The sequence below is a fragment of the Diadema setosum genome, chromosome 18 (genome assembly GCF_964275005.1).
Source record: "Diadema setosum chromosome 18, eeDiaSeto1, whole genome shotgun sequence".
Lineage (NCBI taxonomy): Eukaryota > Metazoa > Echinodermata > Echinoidea > Diadematoida > Diadematidae > Diadema > Diadema setosum.
Genome location: NC_092702.1, coordinates 3,948,890 through 3,966,364, shown reverse-complemented (window position 1 = coordinate 3,966,364; position 17,475 = coordinate 3,948,890). Strand labels below are relative to the sequence as shown.

General features: G+C 39.9%; 1 protein-coding gene across 1 annotated transcript in view; it reads left to right on the top strand.

Annotated features, from left to right (window-relative positions):
- The window catches only part of LOC140241932 (huntingtin-like), a 71,259-nt gene that overhangs the window by 31,030 nt on the left and 22,754 nt on the right, over positions 1 to 17,475 (top strand). Inside the window, exons 28-43 of the mRNA XM_072321678.1 lie at positions 173 to 228; positions 1,701 to 1,849; positions 2,700 to 2,836; positions 4,049 to 4,165; positions 4,783 to 4,905; positions 5,359 to 5,567; positions 7,923 to 8,077; positions 9,246 to 9,391; positions 9,941 to 10,132; positions 10,820 to 10,923; positions 11,406 to 11,539; positions 12,260 to 12,458; positions 14,152 to 14,278; positions 14,884 to 15,009; positions 15,829 to 16,281; positions 17,114 to 17,291. Of these exons, the coding sequence (XP_072177779.1) occupies positions 173 to 228; positions 1,701 to 1,849; positions 2,700 to 2,836; positions 4,049 to 4,165; positions 4,783 to 4,905; positions 5,359 to 5,567; positions 7,923 to 8,077; positions 9,246 to 9,391; positions 9,941 to 10,132; positions 10,820 to 10,923; positions 11,406 to 11,539; positions 12,260 to 12,458; positions 14,152 to 14,278; positions 14,884 to 15,009; positions 15,829 to 16,281; positions 17,114 to 17,291 (2,605 nt within the window). The remainder of the gene's footprint in view (positions 1 to 172; positions 229 to 1,700; positions 1,850 to 2,699; positions 2,837 to 4,048; positions 4,166 to 4,782; positions 4,906 to 5,358; positions 5,568 to 7,922; positions 8,078 to 9,245; positions 9,392 to 9,940; positions 10,133 to 10,819; positions 10,924 to 11,405; positions 11,540 to 12,259; positions 12,459 to 14,151; positions 14,279 to 14,883; positions 15,010 to 15,828; positions 16,282 to 17,113; positions 17,292 to 17,475) is intronic.

The window sequence follows — 17,475 nt, the reverse complement described above, 5'->3', positions numbered from 1 at the left end:
CCATGGAAATCGCATCGCTAATCATTTAAAGTCATTTGTACCTTTGTCTCAATTTTAGAATTTTTGGAATTATTCAAAGTGAAACCTACATATCGACATCTGGTACTTGCACTGTAAGTTGTAACTGTGCCTTCTCTTCAATTTCTTTTTCATGTTGTTGTTCTCGATGCAGATATTCCTCAACTTTGTGATCAAGCAGTTTGAGTATCTTGAAGAAGGACTTGTCAAGTGAGTTGATATTCTTGTTTCCTGACTACAGCAATTTTACATAGCCATATTTGCACTCACTTTTTTGTTGTTAAGCAAATGCATTAAAAGAAGTGAAGCATAGAGAGAGTCTTCTGCAAATAACATTGCAGCATACCTTGTTTGAAGTTGTAATGATTTCTGACACATGTTAAAGATAATATAAAGTTTTGGTACCTCACAAGTTTCCCTGAATTTCCTTGTCTTAGTTTGTGTTTCAGGTTAAAGTACCTTTCATATAACTAACACTGTGAGACTTACTCACCCCAAAGTGCTCTCATGTCTTGATAGTAATCATGCAATTAACTGCGACTAGCAGCCCCATACGCATAGCGCAATGGGGCTGCACATTGTAGCATTCAGGATCATGACAGACAGTATCGCGGGTAAATATCAACTTAAAATCCAAAAATTTCTTCAATTTGAAGACTTACCAATTAAGTTGAAGTATTGAAAACAGGCTTCGGGCAATGTTTGGTTCTGCCAATAGTCCCTTTCTGTTCGAATTGATGACTGAATGTGACTCGGTCGAGAGGACCTTGGGAGAGCTACACTGAATTGACGGCCAGCGCATGCGCACACAGACATCTTGTCCGTTCATGGATTTGAAATTTGTGCGCATGTGATGTGTGCGCATGCGCTGGCCGTAGTATTCAGTGTAGCTCTCCCAAGGTCCTCTCGACCGAGTCACATTCAGTCATCACAGTCAGATCACAGTGTTAGTTATATGAAAGGTACTTTAACCTGAAACACAAACTAAGACAAGGAAATTCAGGGAAACTTTTGAGGTACCAAAACTTTCTATTATCTTTAATACTGCAAAAGTCACTAGTGCTTTTCTTAACTTTAGAGCAGTAATGTCTTCTGCTTCATCAGTAATAATCATCATATCTATTATCATCAAAACATCAGGCACCAGAAATGGTATTTCTTTGCTTTGATGCTCTATGTTTGTATCATAATTGTTCCCAGTCATTGTTAATATTTCATCATGGGGAATGAAATATTCTTATCAATTTTTAGCCATATTTTGGTCACCTACCATTTTCATGCCTATTGCAAAATTATCAAACACTAAGAAATCAGAAAATATATAACTCATCCTAAAATTGGCAACACTATTTTCTTTTCATGCTGGTTGCATAATTATCAAACACTTTTACGTGTAAATCATAACATTTATAACTAATCCTGAAATTGGCAACACATTCTTGAAAATTAAAGTTAGCATTTTTGTCTCAAATTGTCAAAGATATATTCTTTAATTTTGTGAAGATATAATTTTTTTCAACCAATCTTTCTCCATTATAAGATAGGGTATGCAGTAAAGCTCAGAATTGGCATTGTAGTAATGACAATAATATGATGACTTCTGTAGTAAATGTTCCTCTAAAATTAGATGAGTTCAGTTCTCATCCCTAGAATTCTTTTTCCTTGCATCGTCTGCCAATCAGGGGCTATGAGGTCCTGATCCCACACATCTTCAACTTCCTCGTCCTACTGTCATACGAGAGATTCCACAGTAAGCCAGTCATTGCCATGCCAAAGATTATCCAGCTGTGTGATGGGATTATGGCTAGCGGTCAGCAGGCGTCCACACACAGTGAGTTGGCTCTCTGTTTTAGGCTGCAGTAAGATGCGTCGTCAGGGCCCCGTTTTATCAAAAGATGTAATCAACTATAAATTTCCTTACCACACAGGCTGCCATAGACTTACCATAGAAATCAACTATATAATCAATTATAACTCTTCATAAAACAGGGCCCTGGTATTTGGGTGTAGCAACTAAAATTCACTATGTTGTTGAATTATTTTTTTTTTCTTCTTTTAATGCTGTGCCCTGGGTTATGAAAGAATGGGGAAAGTAACTTTTAGTCCTTTCTGAAAATAGATTTTGTTATATTGATGATCATATTAAACAATAATTAATGAATGATTATGCATCAAGTAAATCTTTTTCTTCTTTTTTTCTCTATCTGATTGTGGTACCAAATAGTATAATGCTATTTTGCAGACAGTCAATGCATGTGCAGCTCGACAGCAGCACTCAACAGCAATACCAATACCTCTATACTAGACTGAGTTTGTGGATTTAGGTGGTCTCTATCTGAATGACTGTCATTTTTTTTTTTTTTTAATAATCAGTGTTTTTAGTATTGTAATTACATTGAACACACCAAAACAGGGATTAATTGCTATTTGTGGTTTTAGAATGTACCCCAGTGGGCAGTAAATGAGGATTGATTCAACTGGGTCAAGCATGAGTCCCAGTGCTACCAGGTCCTTATGGCCTGGCATAGATTGACTATTCAAAGACTTGAGTTGTTAGTCAGCAGACACATCAAATTAAATAATCAAATTTTCCGGCATTGAGCATTCTCATGTAGTTCCTAGTGTAAAATTGTGTGTCAGTGTTGCCATTATTGTGATATTTTGTTTCACTCGTTCTTCAGTCGTTCCTGCTCTCAAGCCCCTGGTCCATGACATGTTCATCTTGAGAGCCAGCAACAAGTCGGAATCAGCCAAGGAGTTGGAGACCCAAAGAGAGGTGCTGGTATCCATGCTGCTCCGTCTCATTCATTACTACCAGGTAGGTGGGACTGTGAGGAGGGTGACCCCGCCCCCGTCCCCTTTGTCTGATGTTCCTCTCCTTAAATTGCATTGAGGTTAATGGTTTTGTTTACCATTGGGAGCAGTGATTTAAAAAAATGTTTGAGTTATCACATTTGATGAATGTGTAGTTCAGTTGTATCGCTAAACATCCTACCATATACAAAATTTTGCAATAAAGCCTAAAATGTAAGGAGACATCAATGTTTTTCTCGATTAACCATAACTAGATGGTTTATTCTTGAAACAATTTTATTATTAATAACTATTGTTCACATTTTGTATATTTAACAATACTTAATATTGATTGTACTGATTAACATTTTTACAGTGGTGGTTTCTGTCCCTAACTCACATTTTAGAACTATTTTGAAGCACTAAAGCTGGGTTTTTGTTTCATCTAAAATTCTACATCTACAAATGGTAAATAATGCCTTTAATACTGTACACATCTTTGTCCCAAGATGTTTGATCCAATTTTGTCCCTCCTGACCTAGGTATAAAAGTGGTACCAGGTGATGCTTGGGTAGGATAATGATGGTCAATTTATTACAAGAGTACTCTCACTGAAAAAGGGTTACCTCCTGGGCACATTGGCCACCTGAGATGGTTGGATGCAAACATATGTGTCCCGCTACAACAAAAGGATCCAAAAGTGGGGGAGGACCATTTTCTGAAAATGACATGACATTATTCCCTTACTCTTCCACTTTAATTTTATATATAACACAACTCATAAAAGTACTCGGTTGCAGAGATATTCAAGAGACCATGTTGTGTGGTCTAGGAAATCAGCGTTTTAAGAAAACCGCTTTCAAAGTTTTCTTTCTGACACAATTGTGATCAAGGGGAGGTAACACAGTTCTCACCTCTTGACAATGGAAGGCCTGCTCATAGCAACCTCTGCGATGTTCATTCAAGCTTGGCGCCAGCAGTCTACGCACGACTAATCAGTAACCAGGGTGCTACGCACTGGCCGATAAGATCACTGCCTCGTTGGGAATTTATATTGTTGACAGCCTCTTCTCGTTTGCTGATGTTCTTTAATAGTATTTTGCTGCTTCACTGACTGCAGCAGGTACAGATGCCCAAATTGTCAACAAAAAGTGTACATTTTTTTGTCAGCCTATCTGTATTTTTTACCGCTACATCCACCTAAATGTGTTAATATGCACAATTCTGTTATTTTCAGGTTCTGGAAATGTTCACGGCAGTCTTACAACAAGCTCACCGCGAGAGCGAGGAAAAATGGAAAAGGTTATCAAGGCAGGTTGTCGATATGATTCTTCCCCTACTGGCCAGACAACAGGTAAGTCTTATACTATGTATTCTAATAACTAGAATGGTATCATCTTGATTGACTCTCTTGAGTGACTATTTCTTGTTGTATCCCAGAGAATTATTGCGAGTGATCTGATGAGACTATTGCCATTAAATGGTGACAATATGAATCTTTTCACGTTTGCTCTGTCTAACACCATATGTTAATATACAGTAAGTTCTTTACTGGTTTTGATCTTTGTATTTTTTGCTGCAAATAATGTTCCAAAATGACTAATCTGAGAGTTACACTTACTCTAAAAAAAAAAAATTGTCACTCTGTCCTTGGTTCAAGTCACCTGGCTGCAATGGTTGTGGTCCTATGCAGTAAGGCACTTGATTATCATTGCCTTGCCCTTTGGAGGGGACATTAAGCAGTCATTCCCATGGTTGCAAGCATCCATTGCTGCTTGAGCGGCCACACAGCAAAATTGAATCAAATTTAAAAAGAGTTTCAAGTTTGTATCAGCTTCCGGAGAAAAAAGAGGGATATACTCTTTATAAATTTGGGATATGGGTACTGAAATAAGTTTGAATATGTCAAAGATTTATTCTCACATCTCTCTCTCTCTCTTTCTTCTTGTGTCGGTACTACTTGTATTACAGCTAAATCTGGACAGCCTAGAGGCCCTGGACACCTTACACCACCTCCTGGGGACAGTGGCCCCTAGCTCACTCCGTCCTGTTGACATCCTTCTCAAAGCTCTTCTCCTGGTTCCATATGATCAGGTAAAAACTTCTATTCAAAATGATTGCATTTTAGTACTTTGTCAGTATATACACATTATTGCTCTTTACCAGTGTTCAGTTCGAAAGCAGTTACATTTGTCTGTGTTTTCATGAAAGCAAGGAAATTTATAAATAAAGTGAATACCCTCTATTTCTGTTAATACATAATAAGGTCTTTGCCGAGCAAAATGCTGAGCGATTTCAAACGCACCAATTTCTGGTTTTGCACTCTGGGATTACTAGGAAAATTTACAACAAGCCTTGTGTGTGATGTTTTGACATGCACAAATGCTCACAAACATGCACTCTGCTTAATTACACTCAATGCTGCACTGCACTACCTTTATTAGAAATATAACTTAACCTCATTCTGCTTTACCAAAACAATTTTTCACCAGTCCCGGTTTAACCTTTGTTACCTGTCACTCTAATATTCCCCACCCCCCTCCCCAGACCAGTGTGATCTCAATGCAGCGCTGGTTAGCCATGGCCTTGGCCCTCCTAGGAGTCCTCACCACCCAGTCCAAAGAGGAGACCATCCTCTCTCGGCTCCAGGAGCTGGGCTTGACCGCTGACCTCTTCATCTGCGTCCTCGACGCCCAACACACCAAGGAGGACGCCCTCAATGCCAACCTCATCGCACCGGAGGAAGTCCTTGCCAGGTATTGAAATGATAATCTTTAGATAGCTGTGCATGTGCTACTGTGTCTACGCAAGCTTTATACATGTAATATGACTTATAAAACAGGTGGAGAAAATTCTGTGATCTCAGTGGTCTAAAATAGAGCGCTAATTGTCCCCGCCGAACGAGTTCGAGCAGGGGACTATGAAACGGGCTCCGTACGTGTGTGTGTCCGTGTGTCCGTCCGTCCGTGTGTCCGTCCGTGTGTCCGTCCGTGTGTCCGTCCGTGTGTCCGTGTGTGCGTCCGTGTGTGATCAAAATGTTCAAAATGCTACTCCTTCGCCATTTCTAACCCGATTTTGATTCTGTTTGCTTTATATGATAGCACTACATGGGAGCTTTGAAACTTCTATACAGAATTTCAGTTGTGACCTTTGACCTTGACCTTTGACCTATATTGTACATTTTGCTTCAAAATGCTACTCCTTCGCCATTTCTAACCCGATTTTGATTCCGTTTGCCTTATATGATGGCACTAGGTGAGGGCTTCAAAACTTCTACACAGAATTTTGACCTTTGACTTCTTTGACCTTTGACCTTGATTTTTGACCTATATTGTACATTGCCTACAAAATGCTACTCCTTCGCCATTTGTAACCCGATTTTGATTCCGTTTGCTTTATGTGATGGCACTAGGTGAGGGCTTCAAAACTTCTACACAGAATTTTGACCTTTGACTTCTTTGACCTTTGACCTTGATTTTTGACCTGTATTGTACATTTTCCTACCAAATGCTACTCCCTCGCCATTTCTAACCCGATTTCGATTCCGTTTGCTTTATGTGATGGCACTAGGTGAGGGCTTCAAAACTTCTACACAGAATTTTGACCTTTGACTTCTTTGACCTTTGACCTTGATTTTTTTACCTATATTGTACATTGGCTACAAAATGCTACTCCTTCGCAATTTCTAACCCGATTTCGATTCCGTTTGCTTTATGTGATGGCACTAGGTGAGGGCTTCAAAACTTCTACATAGAATTTTGACCTTTGACCTCTTTGACCTTTGACCTTCATCTTTTTACCTATATTGTACATTTTGCTACTGAATGCTACTTCCGGCGGGGACATATATTACGCACCGCGTAATTTCTACTTTTCCTTGTTTTTTACTGGCAGCACATTTGATATCAAAAAGTCATTGTGATCACTGACGTTGACACTGTAGACATGCTGTTGTGCATTTGTAGCGAGAGAGTTTGTGTACATGGCAGGTGTTTGTACATGGAAGTGCACCTACAGTTGAGCCAGCGATCAAGTTCCGCTTAGATCGCAATCACGGGCGATCAGTGATCGCATACGCGATATGATGCAATATTTGGTACCCTGGGGTACCAAATGAAAATTTGCCATTTTGTTGAATTAATTATTTTTTTTTCAGCGCTGTACCCTGGCTTACCAAAAAATGTGTCAAAATATTTTTTAGTATTATTATGCTCAAAAATGTTTTCTTATTTGTGATTATGCAACAATTAATGCATGCAAGTGTACTTCGAAAAACACCTATGGTGCTAGTTCATTGCTACGACTTTGCCGTATCCGAATTCGGAATCGGCGTATCTGAATTCGGATACGCATTATAAAATAATGGGCATGAGATGGCGCTGTACAACGCGGTACCCCGGGTTACAACGGTACCCCGGTGTACGGCGTGCCGAATCATATGTCGCAATCAATCGATTGTATGCCGAATTGCATACAATCAGTCGATCGCTTATGCGATTACTGATCGCCCCTGATCGCGCTCTAGGGGTAACTTGATCGCTGGCTGAACTGTATGGCAAGACAAAAAGAAATGCATGTACATGTAGTAAGTTTGCCAAGCATCAGTTATTATTGGAAATACAATTAAAACAATGAATTTCAGGCATAAATTTGTCCATGTTTTACAGAATGGATGACGCGCGTGTCTTTTCGTGCATCAGTAGGAATAATGCGCATGCAGTAACTATGGAATCTAGTCTAAATCCACTTGACTGTGCCTTGTGGGTTAAGCAATTCCACAGTTAAATGTCCCTTATACACACAATTCGTACTGAAGCACTCATACCTGGCAGTGAAGTTTTAATATTTCTGAAATTAAGCCGTAACAGTCTTAGCCATTTCAATGCCAGGGACTTTGGCCAATGTGTACAATGCTGTGGGGGTTTTCTGTGCTAATCGGTACTCAAAGCACACAGAGGGTTATGCAGCATCTTCTATTCCTTACATTTGTTGTTGTAAAAGTGATGTACATCAGAAAAGACCATGGCAAGCACCAGGGCTTGACTGCTGCCAAAGTGCATTATGGGAATGCCTTTTATCTGATTGCATGACCCTTTCCCCTCTCCTTCTAGATTCCTTCTTCAAGTGGTGGGATTCACAGTCACTGCAGTACAGAATATACGGGCCAAGAGCTCCATACAGGCATTGTCAGGTGACAAGTCACATGACTATCTTCCCCAGGAGCTGTCCAGACTCCTCCTCTCCATGACACACATGTTCAAATCAGGTCAGTGTACTTCTATCAAATACCAAAATGATGATGTCGCAGTCTTTTGTTCAATAGCTTAGCACCCTTTCCAAACGAGACATCCTTGCACAAGGCTGCTGGTGGTGGTTGGAATAGGGGAGGAACGTGATGGCAACTGCTCTGTGTTCACATATATTCGGACTAAATGAGGTTGTTTAGAATCAGTTTCCATGGCGATAAATACCTGTGACATCTTACTTCAGTACTTTATAACCCGATGTAACTGTGATATTCAACAACAGCACCATCTGGCATTTTAGTTCATTTAAATTTTATTTCTTAGTTCCATTTTCAATATATGATATATCAAAATTAAAGAAAACATCAACATGATGTCATCATATATATTTTTATGCATCATTATACATAATGTAGTACATTTTGATACAGCTTTCTGTACTAATTATGTGTTGTTTGCTCCAGTATCAGCAGTGATTACTGAGGAAATGACTGATTCCATTGTGTACTACAATGAATTTGGATACCTGACATTTGATAGGTTTAATCTATTGTAGTGCTATATTCCATAGGCATTTAGTGAAAGGTGATATTTCTCTGTGTAGTATTTCAGTGTTTAGCGTAAGTGATTTATTTTTAATGTAAAACAGTAATACCGTTTTCTGTGTCCAGTCCTTCAAGGGCTAAAAAGTGATGTGAGCAAATTGATTGTCTGTTTGTCAAGCAGATAACTGCTCTGGAAGTCTAGAAATGTTAAAGTGATCATACAGTTTTGGTTGAGACCTAATTTCAGGTTTCTAACATTTTTAGCGAGATAATGAGAAACCTTTTATGAAATATGAAAGAGCATGTAATTCTATGAGAAATTCAACGTTTATTTGATAAAAATTGGTTTTGAAATGGCTGAGATATCCAAAAAGAGCGATTCTAATAAAGTGTGGGACCCACACTTTATTACGATCGCTTTGTTTTACTTTGTTTTTGGATGTTTCAGTCATTCTAAACCCGATTTTCATCAAATAAACTTTGAATTCCTCTTAAAATGGTGTGCTCTGTACTATATCATAAGTGTTTTCTTGGTATCTCGCAAAAAGTTAACAGCCCAATTCTCATCTTCACCAATACTGTACCATCCCTTTAACCTCTGCTCATGACATGTGATGCTCTTGTATTGGTTTTAATCCTCCAGGGGCATTTAGAAAGGTTGGCATGGTGATGACTAGTCTCATCTCAAGACCCCAGCAGTCCAAGTGCTGGTTCTCTCTGGACCAACTCAACCAGGCATTCCACTCACTGATTCAGACCGACCCAGTACTAGTGCTACAATGGTGTCAGGTGAGTAAGGTCATGGAGTGATACTTAACCTTTTGAGGACAGACTGATTTTGCTGTAACACAAATTTCCCATATACACCTACCCGAGTATTCTCTGGACTCGTCCTCAATGGGTTAACAGCCACAGGTAGCCTCTCAGATTACACTCTGTCTTCCTCTATTAGATGATTACTTGCAAATATGTAAGTCTTCCTTCTCTTCTCTCTCCCTCCCTATGGCTCATATGATGATAGGGGAAAGGGATATCCATGGTTAACATCATAATTATGTTCACAATGGGATGCTGTTGATGTGAGTTCTAAATTCTGTTCTAAGAGGTATATTTGGGTTAATGTTTTCATTTTGTGTGTTTTTTATTGTTTATTTAAAACTCATTTATGTTCTTTTCTTAACCAGTGTTTGTTGATAAATCTTGTCACATATTCTTCAGTATCATGTGACTGATTTGATGCAACCCATTCCAGGCACGCCAACCCCCCTACCCCCCCCCCAAAAAAAAAAAAAAATATGGTAGTAACCCTGACTGTTCTTTCACCTTGACCTTTTGCAGCTGCTGCTGTTGCTAAACTTTGACTCAACGGAGTGGTGGACCCAGATCCTGCACACCCCCAGGAGACCCCCTCTCTCCAAGTCGCTCTCCTCGGGCAGTCTGGACAACCTGGAGACCAGTCCAGAGCTCCCGCTGTCCAGCTCCGAGGAGGTGGTCAAGCAGGGAGCCCTGGTCCTCTTCTGCGACTATGTGGTGAGTGTGGATGACCGCTTGACCAACCCATCAAGTGCAGAGATTTTAATAGGCTGAGGTGCCTGACACTCGCCTGCATGTGAGAACTAATAGTTTGATACAGTTAAGGATTTTCAACAAAAAAAAAAAAATGGCATTTAAAAGTGTGATGCATGTTGAACCTAGCATGCTGTCTTCAAAGATACCATATGAAATATTGTCACCTTTTTTTTTTTAAAGACAAAATGGCATCACGGAAGGAAGGGGTTTATAGATGTCTTTGACATGACAGAGGAGAAATCTTAATAGATACCTGTATATATTATGTCATTGTACTGAGTGATATGTTGTATATAGGCAGGTGGAGGTCATGTATGTCTCTTCTATGCATGGCAATGTGAGTATATGATCGAATACAAGGACATGTATGAGTTCATAGAAATCATTGTATTACTGCAGCAGATCTCTTGCTCATTGTGTACAATATTTAATTAACATCATTCAGGTTAGCAGTGAGATATCAGTGTTTCTGCTTCTATCGTTATTTTGGTAACATACAAATTAAGTTGTTATATTAGTAGTTTTTATTCACCCCTTCTTTCTACTGATGTTTTTTTCAAACTAATGCATGCAATTAATATGTCAATTTCCCATGTTTAATTCATTGTTTTCTTGATTGTTTGTTTGTTTGTTTGTTTGTATACACAGTGTGAGAACCAAGCAGATGCGGAGCCTCTCACCTGGTTGGTGGTGAATCATGTCAATGACATCGTCCAGCTGTCCTATGAACTCCCGGTCCAGGATCTTGTAAGGTACATGTACTTGAAGTTGCAAACTACTTTTTAGCAGCGTAATGTACATTGTATCACCCAGATCTCACAGTTCAACTAAACTAAATCCAAGAAGATGAAATATCAAGCCTCTGTGGTTCAGTGGATAGGATCAGGGACTTCAATCTTAAGGTCACTGGTTCAAGTCTCTGCTGGCAGAGTAAATTTTATGCATGTGATGACTCATGATCACTTAGCTCTAGGTTTGCACACTTCTCGCAGGGATTTATACTACTCAATACGCAATGGAATTTGCCTCCCTCAGTGAGTCTTGGATTGAATGGGATTCGTATCTGTGTGATCGAGTTGTTCATGCTGAAATTGTATTGAAAAGGACATTTGGTTGGGTGTATACACAGCATATCAGCCTTTTTTTTTCTATTTGTAAGTCATCTTGTGAAAACTTTGGTAGTTATTCAACCCACTGGTATCTTACTCCCAATACTGGATATTCTTCCATGCAGTGCAATTCATCGCAACTCAGCTGCCAGCGGCCTCTTCCTGCGTGCAATAAACATTCGCTTCAGCCACATGAACAACCCTTGCCTGGTCAGACAGACACTAAGGTTACTTGAGGGCATTCACCTCACACAGTCTGGTGAGTTCAACGAACTGAAGCACATTGGAATGTCAGCAGAGCAAAATGTGTCCTATTTCTAAGATGAGATTTTTTGTGTGTTTGAATTTGTAATAATAGAAAGAGGATCATTGCGATAGCATTGCTTTTAACTTTTTTTAGTGTGAAGCTTTGCCTTTTGTGAAATAGTGATGACTAAAGAACCAAGTATTTGCTGATGAATTGCCCTTTAAATTTCCAAAGAACATTTACACACAATTGAAAAAAGATATTATGTCTGTCAGCGTCATCTTTGCCAAGTGTAAGTCTGTTTGTTTCTTTCATATTATTTTCATTACTGAGATGACCAAATGTTATTTAAAAACCAATAAGTATTCTTGTCATCTTAAGCTCCCAGTGTTTTCAAGTTACTTGAAAAGGAAACTGTCTACTGTCGTGTGTTCCCTTTTCTACGTAGTCTTTTCTGTATTTACCTCCACAAGTACTTTGTCTGTCTTTCTCTCTCTCTCTCTCTTGCTTACTACCTAGTTATGTCTGTCTGTCTGTCTGTGTCTTTTCTTTCTGTCTGTCTGTTTGCCTGTCTGTCTTTCTGTCTTTCGATCTTTATCTCTCTGATTACCTGTGTGTTACATCTGATCATTGGTCATATCTCTTACACTTCCACTGTATCACTTTATCAATAATGATATGAGTCCCCTTCAAGTTTTTCTCTCTCCATTTCACATCTCTGGCTGTGTCCAGGCATGCTGCTCACCCTCCTGGTGGAGAAGTTCCTCCACACCCACTGGCAGTCGGTTGCGCGGGTGACCGGCGGTCTGGCCTGCCAACGGGTGGAGATGCTGCTGGCCGAGAGAGTGGACGCCAGCTGCCGCGGTCAGCTCAGCCACGAGGATGTGGCCAAGCTGGAGCAGTTCATGGTGACCAACAGGATAGCCCAAAAGTGAGTTTTGCTACTTTGTTAAAGATCACACTAGACTTACAGAGAAATATAGATTGTTTTATCCAATGTACTTTCAAACTCAAGTGCAGATTTTTCATTGCCAAAGCATTTAGCTACTGTGATTCAGAGGCATGGCTACTATGATAGATTAGGGTACTCCGGCAACAAAGCACACCAAGAAAATAAATGGAATTATGGTCAGTTTGTAAGTTTATCTGTTGGCCCAACTAGACATTCCTGCTTACCTACATACAATGTAGATTAATTACTTATCCTATTGGAAATTGATTATACCCAAGTCAATAGTGAGTCAGGAATTGCAGTGAAACTTGTTTTTTTCATGAATTTTATTTGTATTAAGTTATGAATACAGTTTGTTATTAACTAGATTATATATTAAACTTGTCTCTGCCTGCATCTCCTTGTGTATATCCATTCTTTAACATGGGAATAAAAGAACTTTCCTCAGTCAAAGGCTGTAACTTGAAATGTTTTAATTAAACAATATCAAAATATGAAAAACAATAAGATAGAACAATGTGGCAGAATAGAAAGATAAACGGATCTTATACAGTTAAACTCGCATAAGTCGATCTTCTCGGGACTGAGCAAAACACATCGACTTAGGCGATTTTCGACTTGTGGCTAAAGCCTAAGTCGAAAAAAATCGACTTAACATCAGTTAAACCACACGTACATTATGTATAAATGTACGTATGTATGTTGTCTACTCTGGAGCCGAGAGCTGGAGAGGTGGTGTGCCGCAGCACGGGTCGCCAGGCGCGGCAGGGTCGCGGCTAACTTTGCATGGACAGTCCATTAGCATTGGCACAGGTCCGATTACTTTACACCCTTATTAAACCTTGGGGAAGTGAATATGAACGATACTTGAGCAGTGATTGATTCCAGTTTACCATACCGTGGCTTGAAATGCGTGTAGAGGTGTAATTCTGATTTACCCGTGCCCGTAACTTTCCCCCTTCTTTCCGCTTTGAAAACTCAGCAGCTTCATCCATCCACTGCACAGCGCAGACTGCAAACATACACAGACTATACACAGCCCAGCCGCTGTACGCACAACAGCCGAGTCGCTGTACGTACGTAGCGCTAGCGCGACAGGGCTGGACCAGCGGACCTCCAAACACGAAGAGAGTTCAACAATCGCATGCGATCGCTTTGAATTTTGATACTTTAGATCATTTTTTTGTCACCTGTCTGGTCGGGCTAGTTCTTATGTAAACAAAAACTGGCGTCTCGTGATTTTGACAGTGATTTATTGCACAATAAGATCTTATTCGACTTAGGCACAGTGAATTTAATGGTTTTTCCGTGAAAGTGTTCTTAGAATTTCATCGACTTAGGCGAGTATTCGACTTACAAAATTCGACTTGTGAGTGAATTAATACACGTAAGTCAATGGGGAAAAATCGGGACTTTTTAAAATCATCGACTTGCGCGATTATTCGACATATGCGATGTCGACTTAGGCGAGTTTAACTGTACAGCAAATACATGTTGTTACTGACACATATTACAAATGAGTTGGTCTATGTGTTTCAATAGATGGAGTACATTACTGATGCTGGTGCATGTAGCATTTACATTGTATTTGAATGGGATTGAAATACCCAAAGATAGAGATTGTTGTCTCAACATCTCATGAATGTTCTATCTGATCATATACCACATGTAGGTACCAGAGACTGATGTCGCTGCTGAACCGGCTGAAGTTTGACTTGACAGTGGAGGAGCCCACCCCTTCACCCCCTGACCTTCCGAGTGACCTGCCAAAAGACCTGAACGAAGTCATCCTAGACAAGGTACAGTGTAAGAAGACAATAAACAGGATCCATGCACTGTAATCTGTGGGAACTCTTCTATTCCAAGCAAATGGATGCCATCAGATGATCAATGAATTATGTAACCTGGGCTCTGTTGCATGAAAGTTGAAATCAAACGTAAGTCAGACAATCAAACATACATCTCTGAATGCTCAATTGTAATTGGCTGATGCCTGATGTTTGTGTGATTTTATGACTTATTCTTGATTTCTTATTTTTATGCAACAGGGCCCTGCTCTTGTTTCAATACCATAAAAGGCTTTCTGCAATTTTTACAAGTTGATCACCTGGGGGGCGTTTCATAAAACTTGTCATCAGTGACAACTGCCACATTTCTATGACAAATTTGCTCTCAGCCAATCAGCTGCAAGGATTTCAGTAGCTTGTCACATCTATGACAACTTGTCACTGATGACAAGTTTTGTGGGACAGGCCCCAGTAGATTGCAAAAAAGTGCCATCCACATCTTGTCTCTCACTGTCAAAAACATGCAGTAGTAATTGACAACACCATTTCGTTTCATACAATATGGAACAGAACTGAAGTGATGTAATGTTTGATGTTTCAATCACGCTCTTTGTTAGGAGTGGTTCCTGTCTATAGTGCAATCCTGTTGCTATGGCAATACCATGACGACATCAGCCAGGGAGTGTGCTAGCCTGCTGTCAAGACTGGGGTACGATGACATCATGGCTATAATGACCAATGAGGTGAGCGGGACCTGCAAAATTATATCTAACTGATAATCACTGATTTATGTTTTCCCCAAGAAATTCTTCTGAAAAAGATGTAGATGAATAAAAAGATTTAGGCTGCAATGGTATTAAAGCTACCTGTGCATGTCTCGAGGTTTGTTTATTGAATTTGTTATTATTAAGGTATGGATAATACTGCACCAGGTACTTATAGTATTCTCTCAAAGTTTAAAAATGACAGATCAGAATGAATTGATATATTCCACTGGACTTTGTGAGAGATCTTAAGTATAAGTAAAATATGACATTTGTAACTCAGGTGTTTTATGTACATGATTCCACTTGAAATAGACTTCTTTGCAGCATGAATGTTGCAGTCGTGAGAATTGGGTCATGTTTATGTTGACTCATCGTTTTTGTGTACAAGACCCATTTCATCAAGAGGTTTGTAATTTTGGGCAGGTTCAGCGAGTGTAGATACAATAGTTACATCTAAGATACTCATGGTTGATTGCTTGTCTCCCACCTTCTACGGTAGAAACTGTAATTTCGTATTTGGGAAAATCATTTAAAGGGCTCACCAAAGTGGGGCCCAGAACTTATAATCAAACTTTGTTGTCAGTCACAGTGCCACTCAATGTGATATGCAGCTATCAATTGTATCATAGATTGATAAAAAAAAGATGATTCTTGTATTAACTGTGTGCTGAATATATGCTGAATAATACGTCGAATATGCTGAATGTGGTATGCAATTATCGGTTGTATTATAGTTTGATAAAAAGAGGATTCTTGTGTGAAGATCCATTTACATTTCCACTGGTCTGTTGGCAGGAATTTGACCACACCCTGTTGGCTGACTGTATCAGCTTGGGCGTGGCACGCACCCAAGTGGGTGCCCCAGATCACCTACCCTCCCAGACTCCGTCCGAGGAGTCCACCCCTGCCGGCGTGGCTCCGTTGCCGGGTGGCGACCGCCCCCTCCAGCAGGCCCCCGTGGACCCGCTGCTGCGGGCAGCGGCAGAGGTGCTCCTCTTGCACGTGAAGGAGTTTGCCACCCTCGTGCCGCAGCCGCACCAGGTCCTGGAGCCCGACGCGGAGAGCCGCTCCGCTCGGGATTATCATGCCAAGATGATGGAGTGCTTCCGGGACAGCGACTGGTGCGACCAGCTGAACGACGTCGTGGCCGCCCTCGTGCAGTACTTTGTTGCCAGCCGAACGCTGAAGCTAGAAGTAAACAAAGGGGCCATGGATAGCATCCTTTGCCTAGCAATTACATCATTGGAGGTTAGTGAGAACACATTTAGGATGCTCAGTAATACAATAAAGTCTTGAAAAATACAAATTTAACCCTTTGTGTGCCTTTAGTGCTGATCAGCACAGAAACCTTGATATAGTTTTGTACTTACTGTTCAAAGTCCATAGCACAAAAAATGTTTGAGGTTATTTGCCAGCATTATGTACAGTTACAAGTAATAACATGAGACAAATGATTCATCACTAATTAATAGGTACGGTATGTGTCATGATTGTAATGGCTCATTATATTTTGTACCCAAGACCGATTTCATGCAAAGGTTTTCAGCTTTTGGCAAGTTCAGAGAGTTTAGATACTGCAGTTACATCTGACATACTTGGTCAGGCTTCACTATCAATGCTGTGTCGATTTTAATATTCAGATTTAGAGAAACCAATCAGATCAAAGCTACAATTTCTTTCCCTTCATTACAGAATAATCTCTCTGGCATTTTTTCTTCTTTTTTTTTTTCCTGCAATACAGATTGTGAGTAAATTGGTATCCTGCATAACAGCCAGTTATTAGTTTTGCACATTTCACCTCTACAATGTGCTACACGTATAAAACAGTATGAATCAAACATTTATGTCAATGGCTAAAATGAAAGTGATGATAGAAAGTAGCAATGGCAGACCAGTTGACTCAAATATGGCACATGGCATGATGGCATCACATCTCTGATAGATACTGTATACATTTCAAGTTGCCCCTTTGTGCACTTTGAATGCCTATTAGCACTGGAAACCTCATAGTGTTGTACATATTGCCCAAAGTTGCTGGTACAGAAAGGGTTAATATTTTTGCCTCCTCTGTCACACACAGTTGGTAAGCTGGAGTATATCGGAGGGTAAAACGATCTTCTCTACACAAGTCCTGCATTCCATCGAATGTGTCGCTGAGGTTCTCCAGCAGACGGACTTCTTCACTGTGATTGGTGGAGCAGATCACATGACTTGGGTCTGCTCTGCCATTGGCTGCCTGTATCACCTCATACAATCGGGTGAGTTCCTTAGAGTAAAACTCTGAACAGTATCTTAATTTGTGAGCAATTGAATAGGCTAAGATGGCATAAATTTTATGTTTTGATGAGAACTGAATATGACTTTAAAAAAAAAAAAGTGTATATATCATGAAGAATACATTTGACACTTGCAGCACTGTCAAATCCAAATTCTCTCCTTTCA